Source organism: Chinchilla lanigera, unplaced genomic scaffold, assembly GCF_000276665.1.
Source record: "Chinchilla lanigera isolate Chin_1 unplaced genomic scaffold, ChiLan1.0 scaffold00024, whole genome shotgun sequence".
NCBI lineage: Eukaryota > Metazoa > Chordata > Mammalia > Rodentia > Chinchillidae > Chinchilla > Chinchilla lanigera.
In genome coordinates, this window is record NW_004955425.1 from 23,516,085 (window position 1) to 23,532,161 (window position 16,077).

Here is a 16,077-nt window from a genome sequence, read left to right on the forward strand (position 1 = left end):
GGAGGGTTCTCTCCCACTCCCATTCATGTGCAGAAAGGAACGAGGAGTGAGATGTCACATCCTCACTCTAGGGCCCAGGAAGCCCGTTCATGGCCTCCTACCAGCTCATGGCTCTGCTTGCTCATTTCAGGTCAGCTGGCAAAGCAACCTGAAAAATCTCCACCGGTCTTCAACAAGTAGTGTGCCCTCCACCCCGCTGTGGCCAGCTCAGAGCAACCTGTTCTCCTTCTCCCAAGTTCAGGCTCCTCCCAGCCCTGAAAGCTGCAATTCACAGACTGGGATCTCAGGCCCAGCCTGCTAGACATCGCTGCCTCAGCCCAAGCATGTCCCATGCAGCTGTGTGTCTTGTCCCGCGTCAGTCCCTAGGGCCTGCTCTCTGAAGGTAAGGCTGCATTCCAAAAGGTACCTGGCAGTACAGACCCTGCTTTTTGAGTTTTTCTTGATTAATTCCTCTTTTCACTGCTGCAGCTAAAGTGAACTGCATATTGCTGCTGTCCTGATATAAAAATTCTATTTTCCCTCCTTATTTTGCTTAGGATTTTTTCCCCAGAAAGTGTTTCCCTATTTCCACATCTCTAAGTCCTTAAACAAAAAAAAATCACTACCATAAAGCTTCCTTTTTAGGAAGTGTGATTAAAAAGATGTGTATTTAAAATTTTAAAAATTTATTACTGTAAAAGACACACTGCCATTAATCCCCCCCCAATACTATCCCAGCCTGCTTTGAAGACACTTATCCCATCATTCTTGCCACTTTCTGGAGCTGTGCTGCAGTCCTCTTTCATGAGTGTCTAGTGTGCTGCCATGGTGCCTACAGGTCCCATGTCAATTGACATGTTTCCCTTTCATGGTCATTTTGCCTTTAGGGAAGACCCAGAAGTCACACGGTGTCAGATTCAGGGAATAAGAAGAGAAAACACACAGTAATTTCTTTTGCAAGCCTGCTTTTCATTGGATGGCACTCAGGAGCAGTGTTCACTGTATTTTTTTTCAATCATCACACCTCATAGAGACACACATGAAAAAGGACTTTAGAAATGCTTCAAAATGTCCAAGAATGATGGGATAAGAGTGTTCAAAGTGGAATAGGGGGATTAATAGCAACTTGTCTTAAGTAGCAATTTAAAAGACATTTTAAACATTCACTGCACTTTTCCATCACCAGTTGTATCTAGAAAAAAAGTCGGTTTGGATTTTGGTGCCCTTCAGATAAACACTTCCTTCAGGTGCACTTTGCATGTTACTAGTGTTCTCTCCGGGGCCGGACTGGGAGCGACCCTCAGGTGGGGATGTTACACCCACGTCTGTCCCACAACGTGCCATGCAGACACTAGTAACCCAGGGAATTCATGAGCTTCCTAGTTCTTGTGCAAGTTGGGGGTCTGAGGATTTGAGGATGTGAATGTACTGCTAAAGGCTGGGTCTGTCCGCTCCCCTAGGCTGCGTGGCCCCCAGAGTCTGCTAAGGACTGTCAGCTGCGCCCTTCCCAGAGGGGGAGCTGGGACTGCTCCGAAGCTGCTCAGCAGGAGGGAACCCCACAGCCGTGCCCAGCGCCACCGCTAGTGCCGTGCAGGCTCCCCAGACAGTGCACCTGCGCGAAGTACTCCTCGGAGATCCTCCCGGCCCACTCGATGCACAGGTCCAGGGGGCGGCAGGGGTTGGCCACGTCTGCACACTTGATCATCATGCGCTTGATGAGGATCTGGTTCTCCGGGAAGCTCTTCCCCACCGGGCCACACTCACAGTCACCGCCCTCAATCTGGAAGACAGAGGCGCAGCTCAGGGCTGGCTCACACGCAGGGCTGCCGCACTGACTCACCAGGCTCAGCCAGGCTCAGTGAAGGAGGTTTTTCCAAACCTTCACTCCAGCAAGATACAGACACAGCCTTTACCAAAGGCGCAACACGTCAACCCAGTCTGAGATCCTCCCGTACACCCTGCCCCTCCTCCCCAAAGGCACAGGCTGCAGGCAGTGTCGAGCAGTTCAGCAAGTCCCTTATGAACCTAGGCGCTTCTCCCAGTTCTTCAGAAAAAGTGTAACAGCACAGCCCTGAGCTACTTTAAAGCACTGAAGGTGAGGACACTGCCCATACACGTGACCCAGAAGTTATTAACGTTTTTCCAGTTTTACTTTTATTCACCCACGTTTGCAGTCCGTGAAGATCACCTTCCTCGTGGGAAGTCAGTGCATGGACACAACACATCCCAATTCTTTCCTCACCCCTTTCCCCCTCCACCCCTTCATCTCTTGATCCCCTTCCCATCTGAAAAAGATTCGTCTCCCTACTTCCTATTATCATCTAGTTTGCTCTTTATTTATATTTTGGGTTTCTCTTAGAAACCATGTGATATTTAAGCTTGTGTGTCTGGTTTATTTCACTTAGCATTATGGTCTCATTTCCCTACAAATGACTCAGGTTTATCCTTCTTTATGGCAGAGTAGTACTCCACTGTGTATAAATACCACATTTTCTTTGTCCATTCATCTGTTGATGGACATACAAGCAGCTTCCAAGATGTAGCTATTATGGGTTGTGTTGCTACGAACACATATGTATGGATCACTGTAATATGGTGTCTTTAACTCTTTAAGGAAGATACTAAAAGAGGCCACATGGAATTTCTAGTTTTAGTTTTTTTGAGGAATCTCCATATTGATGTCCACAGTGGCTGTACCAGTTTACATCCCCCTAAATGGTGTAGAAGGGTTCCTTTTCCCCAGCAGCCTCACTAGCTAGGCAGAACCAATGTAGTAAAATAGTTATACTTCCAAAGCCTATCAAAATCCCCACAGCAATCCTCACAGAACTAGAGAAAACTATAAAAATTTCTGTGGAACCGAGGAGACCCAGAACTGTAGTTACTCATGCAGTTTTATTAAGCCCACTCCTCAGCTCCCCTGCCCCTGTGACATCATGCCCCACCCCAGCACCGTCTCTCGTGGCGCACATGCTTTCGTGGGTGACCTTCTGTCTGGCTGTGGGGGAAGTGTGAGCCATAGAAGTGCAGGGTCCTCAGAGTGGAGGGGGGCGAGGCATGTGTCAGTGACATTTGAGAGGCTGGTGGTACACTGTACACACCTAGTGGGGGCACCAGTGGTCCTCAGGTGCGTGGCGAGGCTGCTGCAGGGGACACACATGGTCACAGCCAGCCCCACAGAGCCCTAAGATTACTCCCCTCCACTGTCAAAGGCACCTTGAGAGTGTGGAACAGTTCATTAGCTCTGTAGAGCTCTGGCGAGCGCAGAGACCCCATGGCATTTAGCGGGTGTTCTCTTTTGAGACTAGACTTACTTAGTTGGTCCTTGACAGGCAAAGTATGTCCTGAGGGTGGCGGTTTGGATTCTGTGCACCTGGAAGACACCACTTGCTACAGACCCCGCCTCGAGCTGTAAATCTTGGTGGACAGCGAGGCACTTGTTTTGACAGTGATCACCGCACCTTTAAAGTCTATAATTCTGTATAGTCTTCCCCTCAAAGCTCCCTGGGAGCTGGTGCCAAGGCCTCCATGGGAAGGGAGGTGCTGCTGTGTGGCCGCTGCCGTGTGGCCGCTGCCCCGGCTCTGCTGCTCCCGCGTGAGCAGGACTTTCCCACTTAGCACTCACGGTGGCACGGGACAGCTGACCCCATCTTAAATAACGGAGATGTGACCCTTCCGTCCCACGTTCCTCCAGTCCAGACTTTGAAGGGCATTAAGGCAGATCCGAGGTATGTCAAGAAGCTCAAAGGAGGAGCAGTGACTTCTGCTTTTGTTTTCTAGTCACCCCTGCGTTCATGGAGGTCTTCAGATCCTGCCATGCTCATTTTAATGAGAAATGGGAATATGTTCTTTCAAACATCCCCAATTTTGAGGTTTCCTAAGAGCTCAGAGAACAGATATTTATTTATTTGCCTGTTTGTTTTATTTACTTATTTACTTCTTTATTTGACACAGGATCTCACCACACAGTCCAAGCTAGCCTCAAAGTTGAGATCCTGCTGCCTCGGCCTCCCAAGTACAAGGATGGCTGTGCACACCCAGCTCAGAGGAAGGAGAATTAGAAAGGGCTTTCATCTCCTTAAACACCACCTTCCAGGTACTCCCTGCTCGGCCATGGCACCTCTCACAGCATTTTCTGGGTCCAGCTCCTTTCCCTGCTGGCTTTATCTCAGAGCCTTCTTTCATGGAGCTCAGCTCAGACTTGCTGTGGACACTGAAAATCTATTTTCTTCCCCAAGGAAAATTAGCGGCCAGGACTCTTGGCCCTTTACCAACTCCCAGCAAACAACCCCCTGCCTTCCAGAGGGCGAACGAGCTCTGCATCCTGCAAGGGATGCTGCTTACCTCAGCTGCCAATGGCTTGTTGATGCTGTTCACAAATTTGTTCACATGTTCAAAGTGTTTCGTCATCTCTGTGGCCAAAACCATGTCAATAATGGCCTGGCGCAGTGTTCGATAATGGTTCCTAAAATAACCGAAGAGAAAGGGCCATGTTCCCACAGAGAACTGAGTTGGACTGCCGTGCTGCCATGTCACCAGGCGGCCCCCGGGCGGGACAGCGCGGGGCCAGAGTCAGGTGAGGGCAGCAGAGCCCTCCTCACGCGATGAGGAGGATGCAGGCACCTGTCATGGGGCAGGCACTTCGTACACTGAGTCCCTTCCCCTCCCGAGGGACGGGGCAAAGGCGATGACAGCCAGGGATGGTGGCCTGAGGTGCCCCCGCTGCAGTCCCCGACAGACTCCAGAGAGAACCAGCAGGCCTGCTGACACGGATGGCCGCTGAAGGGTCTCCTGCTAACAACCCTCAAAGCTCACAACGGACAGGAGCCGTAGTAGATGCAGCAAAAACCCAAATGACTGCCCGATTTCTACCGTTTTCTAACTTCAAGAGCCAGAACGGGAGCGGAATAAAACTGACTGTTGGGAAGACTTCTTTCTGCAAAAATTTAAAAACTCATCTTTGATACAGGTGAAACACCAGCTGGAGCTAGAAGAACTGGTCTCTATCTCCAGACTTCGGGAGACCGCTCTGAAGAGAGAGGAGCAGTCTGAGGCCCGGTGCGCCCTGTGCCCTCTCCCGGGATCTGCGCGGCCTGGCTGCAGCCCTACAGGACGCACCCAGCGCCTGACCGCAGGGCGCCTGACCGCGGGTGCTCTGGCCAGAAAGGCTGTGCCTCTGTGGCCGCATCTGGCCGGCTTTCAACTACTGGGCCTCTGTGGGGACCTCCCCATGAGGTGGGTTTTTAGTGGTCAAAACTTAACCTGGGAAAAGACCGGGAAGGATGCATTTTTCTTTGAGTTACATGAAAGACGGGATGTCATCCTGGGAAGGTAAAAATACCTGCTGGACCTATTAGTAATACAATCAATATGTACGTGCTGTGTGGTATACAAAACATCGTTATGACCTCACTGAAGACCAAGTGAGACTTTAGAAACACACAGGTGGCCTGAAAAGTAAAATCAAGCTTATGAGGGCCAGGTTATTATTTCATCATCTGACACAATGGTCCAACTATTATTTCCGGTTCCCCTAAGCTGAGTACACAGAGAAGCCAGGGAAAGCGGAGTTCCCCACCTGAGCACAGCAGCCTGAGCACAACCAACCTGTCAATGTTCTTGAAAATGTTGCACTTGGCGTCCTTGACTGTGAGCTGGAAGGCCAGGGCCGTGTGGTGACTCTCCAGCACCGCAGTGTCGTTGTAGAGCACAGCGAGCTCGCTGCCCGCGTTGCACAGGAACGAGTTGGTTCTGCCGGGGTGATCCACGTCGTGGACGGTGGCAGCGATCAGCGCAGCCACCTCATCCAGCTGGTCGAGGCTTCCCTGGGATGCGGGGAAGCGACACAAGCATGACCTCAGCACCGCAGAGCCCCGGGGGCGGCGGGTGGGGTGGGGGCGAGGGACGCGGGGTTTTACAGCCTTCTTTTGGCTTCTGGCCTTAGTTAAGGGGTGGCCCTTGCACATGCTGTGCTTTACTGGGCGTGTCATCTGGGGGGGATGGAAGTATGCGCTGCAGCCAGGCAGAGGCCAGACCCTCTCCAGAGCCCAGGCTCCCTCCCTGCAGAGCCGTGGCTAGATCTTCCCTGGCCGGTCTCACAATGGAAGGAAGGTGACCGCATCGGGGTACTACATGCGTCAGTGCCTCATCTTCTGGGTACTTCAGTGGCTGAGCGAGCTGTTGGGAGCAGGGTTGGAGGCAGTCCCTGGGGACGTGACTGAAAGGGTGTGTTCTTGTCCCTGGCTCCTTCCTGGCTGCCATGACAGGAGTGCCCTTCCCCCCTGTTCCCCTCTGCCATCCTCCTTCTGCCTTGAGCCAGCTGCCTGTGGACGGAAACGGTGAGCCAAAGTAAACCTGTCTTTAAGCTGAGGGCGGAGTTCCGTCCAACAACAGGGAGTGGCTGACCAGCAGGGAGAAGCCAGCCGCCTCTGGACTGCCTGCGGGGTGATACCGCTGTGACTCTTACTTTATTTGTCCACTTCTGAAAAGATTTTCATAGCGCCCATAGTAAAGAGCACAGATACAACAGCACCAGCCACACGATGGCAGAATGAAGAGGGCCCAAGGTAAAAGAAGATCAAGGGAGAGATTAATTTTACCAGGACCCAAGGCTAAGGTGGCACCTACAGCTCAGAACAAAATAAGCGCTGGGCTAGCAGGCAGCAAAGGCCAGAAGGGCAACTCTCTAAAGCTTTCATTATGCAAATAAATACAAACGCAACCATCTGGGGGATATGTGCTCTCAGCTTGCAGTTATCAAGGGGATACCGTGATATAAGACTGCTCCCGTGGGCAGGCGCGATGGAGGAGCTACATAACTAATTTTATTTAATATTAGTAGCCATGTGAGGCTATAAAGACCACCACAGATTGGTGGATACCACAGGGCCAGAGGGTGGCCAGGGACGGCTGCTGGAAGGCAGGGAGTGACCTCACAGAGAAGCAGGTCTTAGCCAAGCCACGTGTGGCGTGAGAGGGCACCCCAGGCAGAAGGAAGGGGCTTGGCCAAGGTCCTGCGAACAGCCACCCCCACAGAGTGCTCACTCAGAGCCAGACAGCGTCCCTGTGGCAGGGCCAGGATCGAGGGCCAGTCCCCTGCATGAGGCCTGAGGGTGGGTGTAAGCTGGTGTCTCTGCCTGCCGCTCAGGCTTGTGGGAGGCACAGCCTCTGTGAGGATGCTGCACCTGACGCTCAGCCCTTCCTGCGTGCCCACTGGCCCCAGCTGCAGTGCCGATTTAGGGTGCAGTGGGCTTGTCTGAAAGATCTGCCCCCCAGAAGGGAAGCAGTTCCAGTTGGAATCCTGGCCTCCCAGACCTGGGGAGAAGCCCTGAGCTGGCCCCAGTCCCCTTGACCAGGTCTCAGAGCACAGCAGATGCGACTTTCCAGCAGCTCAGCTGCAGCGGCAAGTGCCGGCCAGCAGGTGGCCCCACTGACACCACCGCAGCTTCCAAGCTCAGGACCCAGGGCTGCCCCTGCTCAGGCACCACCTTCTGTGCTCTTCCTGCCCTAGGCCTCCAGCTGCTGTTCCCGTCTGTCCCATGCTGCTGGGAGTCTTAGGCTGATCTACTTTTAAATGATTCAGGGAGGCAGATTCAGGTAAGGGGTAGAAAGCAGAGCGGAACTGCACGGGACCTGCCTTTCCTTCCAGCTCGCCCTGATGTACCCAAACTCCATGATAGCAGCACTTGCGCAAAGATACCGAGAACAGGCACGTCCTATGGGGGTAAGGCAAGGCGGGGAGGTGGGAGAAGAGCTGGCACACAGGACAGGCCTGCCTTCCTCGGGAGGAGCCCACGCCCAAGGCTCCTCGCAGCTCTCTGGCTCCCGAGCCCCTGGCGGGCTGGGGATGGTGAGCATCTCATCTCCAGTCCTCACCCTGCTTCGAGGACTGTGCTTGAGCAACTGGACGAGACTGAGCGCAGCTGCAGAACCTACAGAGGAGGCGAGGCCGGGAGAGCAGGCAGGGCCGGCGAATCCCCGGGTCCCGGGCAGGTCCGTCCGTGCCCTCTGTGTAGGAGCAGGGAAGGCTCGCTCTCAAGACTGCGGCAGGGACCTCTGTGCTTGGCACTCATGACCTCGGTGCTTCCCGCAGTTGGCCACGAGGGCTCAGCCGTGTGACACCTCTTGCAGGGAGATGCACAGCTGCACGCGGCGGAGGGCAGAGGGGCTGTGGCTCCTCCAGAAAGGCCCCACCGACACAGATTACTGTGGTTACATTTTTAAGGTCAAAGACAAAAATCTCTGCAAGCAGCATTCTGGGACCACATGCTCTGCTTCCTCACGGATGGAAGTGAGCATCGGGGCCAGCCTGGCAAGCCGAGAAGAAGCAGGTCTCCTCCAGTTTCGGGGCCGTTCCTGGGCCTCCCGCGGCCTCTCTTCTCCTTGCGCTCTCCCCAGCACCTGTCCAAGAAGCTTCTGGACTCAGGTCTGAAGCCAGGTCTTCGTGTGAGTTACTTTCCCGGCCCACTTCCTACTCTTTATCTGGAGACAGGGTCTTGCTGGAACCTGTGATCCTCAGCCTTCCAGAGTGCCGGGATGAAGGTGTGCACCACCATGCCCACCTCCCAGAAAACCATCTAGTCAGGCATTCAGGTTGATGTGAATTCCCCACGGGTATCCAAAGCTCAAGCTTTACTTCGGTGTGTAGCAAAGGAGTCTGAGGTGCTTGTGCACGTGACAGTCCTTGAGGGGCAGGGACAATGGGGTCCCCTGTCAGCTTTTCATGGTGGTCAGGGCTGCCCTGCCAACTGCTCTCCTGTGAGACAGATGGCACTGAACTCCGAATAGCCCGAGGTATGTGGGACTGTCACAGTTAGACAAAGGCCACTGGCACAGACATACACGCGCACATCCACAGGAAGCACCATTCACAGGTCAGTCAGCAGGACCGTTCCCATACGTGTCATTATCATCTGGATCATAACACACCAGGGCCAAATCCTGCTACTGAAACTTGACCTCAAGACCTAGTAACCATGTGCCAGAATAATTAACCCTTACATGCCTAGTGACCCATTTTTGGAATGCCCATAACAACAGAACATAATAAATTCCTTCTCTTCAAGTTCTTGTTCCTTGAAGTTTTCTAGGTAACATATATAAATTTCATGTAAAAATTTTAAAAATTGCAATCTTCAGCATAAATGGGTTAAGTTTGGTTGTGCAACCCAATTTCACAAAGCTCCTGGCAAAGATCTGGACCAGGCTCATGATCAGCCACACACAGAAAGGAGTCTCTGTGGGGGCATACATTAGTATTTTGAGCATTTGAAGGAGAGAAGAAAGGCCATGTCGTTACAACACTAAAATGACCAACTTGGCAGCCAAAGAACCACTGTTAAATTAGTTGCAAAATAGCTGTTGGCCTAATGTACTTAACAACGTTGAGTTCCTGGATCTCCAATCCAGGTGGGCAGCTGGATCACGGTATCGAAACCCTACCTTGACTCTTTCCTTTCCAAGGAAGAAAGCCGTGGCGTGCAGGACATCGGCAGCGTGGGTGGAGTTGTGATAGGCGTTGGAGGAGTGGTAGTTTGCTTCAATCACTTGGAGCCAGGCCCGAAGAGTGGCTTCAGAACAGTTTAAAAATTCACATACTCCGAACCGAGAGAAGACCTTTAAGCCCAAGTAAACCAGTGGCCTGCAAAAAAGGAAAACCAACCTAGGCTCATTGAATTCAGGGCCAGAAACTCTTTTCTTGGCTATGGTGGGGAATGGAGGCATTTTCCTGATTCTGTCACCCGCACAGGGGCATAAGAATGCCTCTTCCCGTATCAGGAGCATGCGGCACATCTCCTCAGTGACCTCTTAGCATAAGGGCCACAATATTTCTGGGTCACTTGTAAGTCACAGAACATGGTGGCCCTGACAGCCAAGAAAGGTCCATGGCAGTGCCTCTCTACCTCCCCTTCCACACAGGCCCTGAGACTGCTTCTCGCCTCCTGAACTGCAGGACACAAGGAACAGTGTGCGTGGCCTGTGCCGTCACAGCATTTAGAGTCATGCCACCTACCGACAGCGAAAGTGATTCCTATCCTGCACAGAGCAGCCCCTTTGGGCTGTGAGAGAGATCCTCTGCTCTCTAACCTTTCGCCTGCAAAAAGGAGTCAAGAAAAGGCTACTGTGTTCTCAAAGTCTCCTTTTCTTTTTTTAAAATTTGGACAGGGTCTTGCTATGTTGCCCAGGCTGGCCCCGAATTCCTGGGCTCGGGTGATCCTGCTGCCTCAGCCTTCCAAGTAGCTGGGACTACAGGTGACGCCAGTGCACCCTGCTCCAGGTTCACTTTGAGGATGGAGCTTCAGCGAGTCCGGGGATGAGCAAACGTAGCACTCTCGTCTCACCACACAAAGCCATGAGCCGGGCAGATGAGGACATCCAGGCTGTCCTCCCACTTCCCTCCCACGCGTACCCCCTCTCCACAGAGCAGCTCACACAGGACACGTCTCCCTCGGTCTCCAGGCGGGAAGGCCCTGAACGCAGCCCCCGGGCCCCCGGTCTGCGGCAGCAGTGTCACACACCTTTTGTGTGTGACTGCTTCCAACTCGAAGACATTGAAGTCCCAGCTTTCCTCGTTGTCGAGCAGCTGCGCGATACACGGGGGGACATCGCTGATGGTGACGGGCACTGCGAGGTGACTATGGCTCTGGTGCACATCTGAGCAAACACACGGTGGGAGGCTGGTTACCTGTGGGGCCTGAGGTCCCTGAGTACCTGCCACAGCTTTATGGCTGCCTCTGCGAAAACAAGTCTTGAACTTCTGCAGGAAGGAAGATTTTCACGTCAGAGGTCTTCTCTTACGTTATGGAACCTCACGATGCCCAAAGAGAAAAACAATCCAGCTTAGCTGTGTGTTTACGTGTACAGAGATTTACAGCGTTTCTTCTAACCGCTCAGAGAAGTAATTTAAATTAGGAGCCCTAGTTCCAAATACAGATCATAGAGCTGCATAGGGGTGAATACAATCAAGTAGAAATAACACCAACGCCTCCCCAGAGCAGTGATCACCAGGGGTGCCGGGGCTGGAGACAGGCTATCAGTAACAGGGCCAGATGGACACTTACTCTTTGTGAATACATACTCGTTTCCCGACAGTCTTCTCAAGCCATCCTGGAACAAAAAGAGATGCGGCTAAGAGCACACCTTATCTCCCATTCTCCTGTGCGCCGTCTTTGTTAGCCAAAGATCGGAACCCCGAAGGCCTACTTCATGCCGCGCCAAGCCGAGGCAGAGCTCAACGTTAACTTTGCACAGCAGCTGTGATCCAGGGCTCCGCTCCCTCCCACGGCTCCTGGTCCTGGGAGACGGAGAACTGGGAGCATGATGGACGTGACCGCACTCACGTCTCCCACCCGTGTGGCTTGGTTTTCACAGCACCTTTCTCTTCTGGCATTTTGAAGCCATGTGAGTGAAGTCACAGAAGCGATCTTGCATTGGATCCATGTAGTTCTGATGTACCCGAGGGCCTGCTTAGGGACCCTGTTATTCTTACATTCTCACGGACCACATTTGGGAGACAGTCTTTGAAAAGTTGGGCTCATTTTTCACTGGTATCTAAGTGAGTGTTTTCTAACTACTTTTTCTTTGTTATGTGTTTGGAAGAATGAGCACTGCTGCTAACTTTTTAGAGGAAAGTTCCCGGATCTGAGGAATCTGGAGAGGCCCAGTGAGGGTGAGAGTGGACAGAATCTGATATTCTATTTCTTCACTCCCGAACTTGAGCCCATCTGCAAATGCTCCTGAATCTGGTTCCTTGCCTCTTCTATCCCTGATCTCATTATTTTGGTCTTTATTTAAAAGTCACCTGGGTTTGCTGCCAGCCCCAGGCAGCGTGCGCTAAGGTTTAACGCAGCATCACCCAGTGAAGGCCTCCCCGAAGTCTCAGCTCTTTAGGCCGAGTTTAGTCTTTAAAGAGAAATAAGCAGATCAGTATCCACAGCCACAGCTGTCCTGCTTCTAAGGCAGGCATGGATGTCCCTGTTTTCTCCTTGCTTTCATCCCTCCACTGCCCAAAGCCAAGCAAGAATGAGAGGGAAGCCTATGTCGGTCCCTCCTGGCATTACCCAGACAGGAAACTCAAGCAGGTGCGGCAGTGGACAGCTTCTACCTGGGCCCATTTGCGGGTGCGCGCTGGCTGCTGGCATGCTAGCGCCTTCCTGGTCCTCTCCAGAGGCTGAAGTCTACACCAAACTGAAAGCGGCAACTGGAGACCAGCCCAGGGGCAGGGAAGGGACAGAAAGCCCTTGAGGCAGGGCTGGATGGAAACTGTCAGCCTAAAACTCCTGGAGATAATTCTTGGGCTCGCTCTCCTAAAACACCCTTCCAGGTTCAGCTTCTGCTGAGAGGCCCAAATGAATAGTGAAAATTTTCTTCTTTTGCCTCCCTCAAGGAGACGTGATGACTAAAGCCTAACAGACCTCAGCCACACCCGAGAGCAGGCTGACTCCTCGGCTGCCACATGGATGGGGTGGCCCCTGCCGCCTCCCCACGGAGCCAGGACCACTCCACTCTGCGCGATCTGACAACAGATGTAAAGATTTAAAGACCAGATTTGGTAGCAAAGGTTTGGGGAGCTGCTGCGGCGTAAGCATAGACCCTTCCATTCCACACAACTAGGCCTGCTCGTACATTCATTCCGGGGCTGGCCCTGGATGCTCAAATCTGAGGGCTCTCGGCTCCTGTACCCTTGAGCACATCCTCCTGGCTACCTTAAATCAGACTGAGCTACTTAGAACACCAGACACAGTGTAAATGCTGTGGAAGCTGCTGCTGTATTGCCTAGGGAAGGACAACGGGAACGGTCTGTACATGCTCAGTACAGGCACAGGTGTGGATTTTTTCGGTGTTCTCAGTCTGTGGTTGGCTGAATCCACAGATGAGGAACCTGGGAACGCAGAGGCCAACTGAAGCCCCAGGAAGCAGAGCTGTGACCCCCCCGCCCAATGCTATCATCGGGATCAAGGGGAAGCACCAGGAGACAAGGCCTGTGTAACCTCGTCCCGCATCCGTGGCCCTCAGCTGCCTGCCTATCTCCTTACTGTAAGGGGGCTCGGAAAGGCTGGCCCCACAGCCACGGTCAGCCTGCCTGGTGGACAGATGGCAAGATGCCTTGAGAGCCACCGTCCATGGCACACAGGAGCTCAGGCGGCTGCGCCTGGTTATCAGTCCTGCTGCTGGCTACCCAGCAGTATTTCTGCAGCTGCAGGCAAGCACCGCAGGTTAGAAGGACTCGCGGGCCCTGGACTTGGGCCCCTGCACTTCCGGTGCCCTCTGCACTCACAGTCATCAGGCCTCCAACCAGGTCACTGGTGTGCGGGTCTTCATCTTTGGTTCCCAGCTGAGGAGAGTAGAGCTCTGTGGTTCGTAAAATTTCCAGAACTCTGTCCAAAGCTTCTGCAACTGTGACTGGGCTGTTTTCCTGGGCCGCGTTGATTATATTTATAACCTAAGGAAGAGAGAAGAAATAAAGCAGAGGGTTTTATAGGGTCACATGTGCCTGGGGCCCAGGAGAAAGCAGGGGATGACACCATACTGTCCAAGAGCAGCATCCCTGCTGAGGCCTGCTGTGCACCTGCGCTGCCCCGTATCCTCCCCTCAGGACCGAGCTGTTGGTCTCCTGGAGAGCAGAGCTCCTCAGAGAGGCTGGGCCTCTCTCCCCCCGTGGGCCGTCAGAAACGGCCTTTCCTTCCCATGTCAGGACACGCGTGCCCCCAGGATGCTCAGCACCTGCCCTGGCCCCTGGGCCACAGACCTGCAGATCTGCCCGCCTGCCTGACACAGCAACTGCACATCCTGCGTGTCTGAAACTGAAGTCGCAGTTGTTGTTCCTCTTCCCTCCGATGTACACCCAGGTCCAGCTGACGTGAGCACTAACATTCCCTCTCTACCCACTTCTCCCTAGTATCACAGCCTCAGGCCTAGGCTCAGCTGACACAGAGTCTTGCCAAGAACCCCTGCAAAGCTCCAAGCTAGCCTGCTCACTGTTCTGCTCTCCCGATCTGACCCCTGCACAGCCGCTGGGCGTCCTTGCCGGTCACACGCCTGACCACGTCCGCCTGACCATGTCCACCCGACCCCACCTCCATGAACCCCTGCACGCCCTGAGGGACAGAGCGTCCCGGGCTGGTGTTGTCGCACCTTGGACGCTCACCCGACCCCTCGCTGCCCAGCTCCAGCTCCGACTCCCTTCCAGGCATCCGGGAGCCCTTCTGTGCTTTCTCCTTGCAGGCCCTGCCCCTGCTGGGACTCTCACACACCACGGCCTCCTCAGGCTTCCTCCAAGGGCAGCCTCCCCTGAGCCCTGCACCCCTCGCGCCCCTTGTACCCCTCGCACCTCCCCTCATCTCCCACAGCGCCCTGCATGCCCCGCCCGGCACCTGCTCTCATTTATAACGACATGCATTCGTGCTGCATCTGTGCTCATTTAACACCTGTTTCTCCCACTGGCTGGTGGGCTTCAGATATCAACAGACTCCACCTCTAGCCCGGAGCCGGGGGCTGGGGCCCTGACTGTGCAGTAGGTGGCAGCTGCCACTCACCTTCGTGATGGGCGCCTCGATGGTCATGGAGTGGATCCTTGCCATAGATGGGTAGCGACGGTTCTGCAGGCTCGGGGCTGGAGAGCAGGCAGGAAAGACGTCTCGATCTGGTGGCTCAGCCTAGTGGCTCAGCCTAGTGCTGCTAGGAGGTCCCTGCATGGGCGTGGGGACAGGATTCTCCCAGGACTACACCCGCCTCCAGAAACACAAACAGAAACAAACCCAAGGCGCTCACCTGCCTTTTACTCCTAGAAGGTGGGCAGCTCAGTCTACCCTGCCCACGTGTGGAAAGGTGGTCTGGCCGTGGACTTTGGTGGCCATGGACTGGAAATTTCAGGGGCTGATGGGACCTGGGTCCCCTTTCCCACAGGTCCCTAAAGCCCACAGGACAGTTCCAGACCTTCCGCTCCAAAGCTGGGGCATGGGACAGGTTAAGGGAGCCGTGTAGCAGGGAGGTGAGGTTCACGGTCACAGTGGGGGCAGAAGGGAAGCCTCTCTCCGTGGGCTGGGGCAGTGCTGCCTCTAGGTTTGTAACACCAGAGCCCTTGGTGGGTCTAGCTCTAATCTGCGGACACTTTCACTTAACAACAACTACATTCCTGAAGAAATAATCCTTACGGATGGTTTAAAATGGAGAAGGTAGAGGCTTTCACTGAAAAGCACTGTTCCCAGCTTCCCAGCTCCTGGGCAGGAAGGAAGAGTGGCAGCCACATCCCAGAGACAGCATCAGAGTGGCCTGCTCCGGCCAGCGTGGCCGCCACCACAGCCTGGCCTGTGTGCTGCCTGTCACTGGGACCCGGTTCCAGATGGGGCTGGCCCAGCTCAGACGCCTGTGTGCATCTGCTGGCCGTCTGTGCTCTGTCTGACGTGCCCTCAGCCTAGCCCAGGAGGCTGCCCCCACAGTGTCCCCTCACCTTCGGGCCATGCCAGCTCACCTGTCTCACTCTCTGCACTGTGTCCCTGTCCTCATGATTTCAGCTCTCTCCCTTGTTCTCAGGCTCCCACTGTGACCAGAAAGCCAGGAAGCCCTCCACTAGACCATCCTATTCATTCCTTTAAGATAGCGCCTCCTTTCTGTCACAGACACTGGCTGTTCCCTCCTTGTGCCTGCACAGCCTTGCCTTCCAGTTGCAGACATGAACCAAATGAGGGCTGTCGAGGCCCTGCCTAACAGGGCGAGGCCCTGGGTTCCACTCCAGCGCTGCAAAATGAAAGCGCCCCAAATGCACGAGTGTAGCACAGCAGCCTCTCAGCTCTGGGACGCTGGTTCTCAGCCTGCTCTCTACTGCAACCTCCTCCTCTCAGTTCACGGGACTCTACTCGCCCGGCTCACCAGCCGTGTCCTTGACCAGACCTGTTTCCTCAGCCTGCGCCACCCAGGGTGCTGTCAGGAGAGGGCACCCACCCCTGCCCCGGCTTCATCTCCACCTCCAGGCCCCCAAGTGTGCACTTCCCACCCCTTCAGCTTCCCAGGCATCACCAAAAACTAAAACTCACCACCTTCCCTGGGGCCCCACCCCCGCCACGCTTGGAGACTCATTTCTGTAAATATCACAATTTCCCA

At 54.1% G+C, this 16,077-nt stretch overlaps 1 protein-coding gene across 2 annotated transcripts in view; it reads right to left on the bottom strand.

The window, feature by feature from the left end:
• The window catches only part of Pde8b (phosphodiesterase 8B), a gene marked incomplete at its 5' end in the record, with an annotated part of 101,462 nt that overhangs the window by 3,220 nt on the left and 82,165 nt on the right, over positions 1 to 16,077 (bottom strand). For both annotated transcript variants that reach the window (XM_013514855.1, XM_013514856.1), the window contains 8 exon segments: positions 1,592 to 1,759; positions 4,324 to 4,444; positions 5,587 to 5,804; positions 9,421 to 9,619; positions 10,497 to 10,632; positions 11,040 to 11,085; positions 13,256 to 13,420; positions 14,514 to 14,590. In XM_013514855.1, the coding sequence (XP_013370309.1) occupies positions 1,592 to 1,759; positions 4,324 to 4,444; positions 5,587 to 5,804; positions 9,421 to 9,619; positions 10,497 to 10,632; positions 11,040 to 11,085; positions 13,256 to 13,420; positions 14,514 to 14,590 (1,130 nt within the window).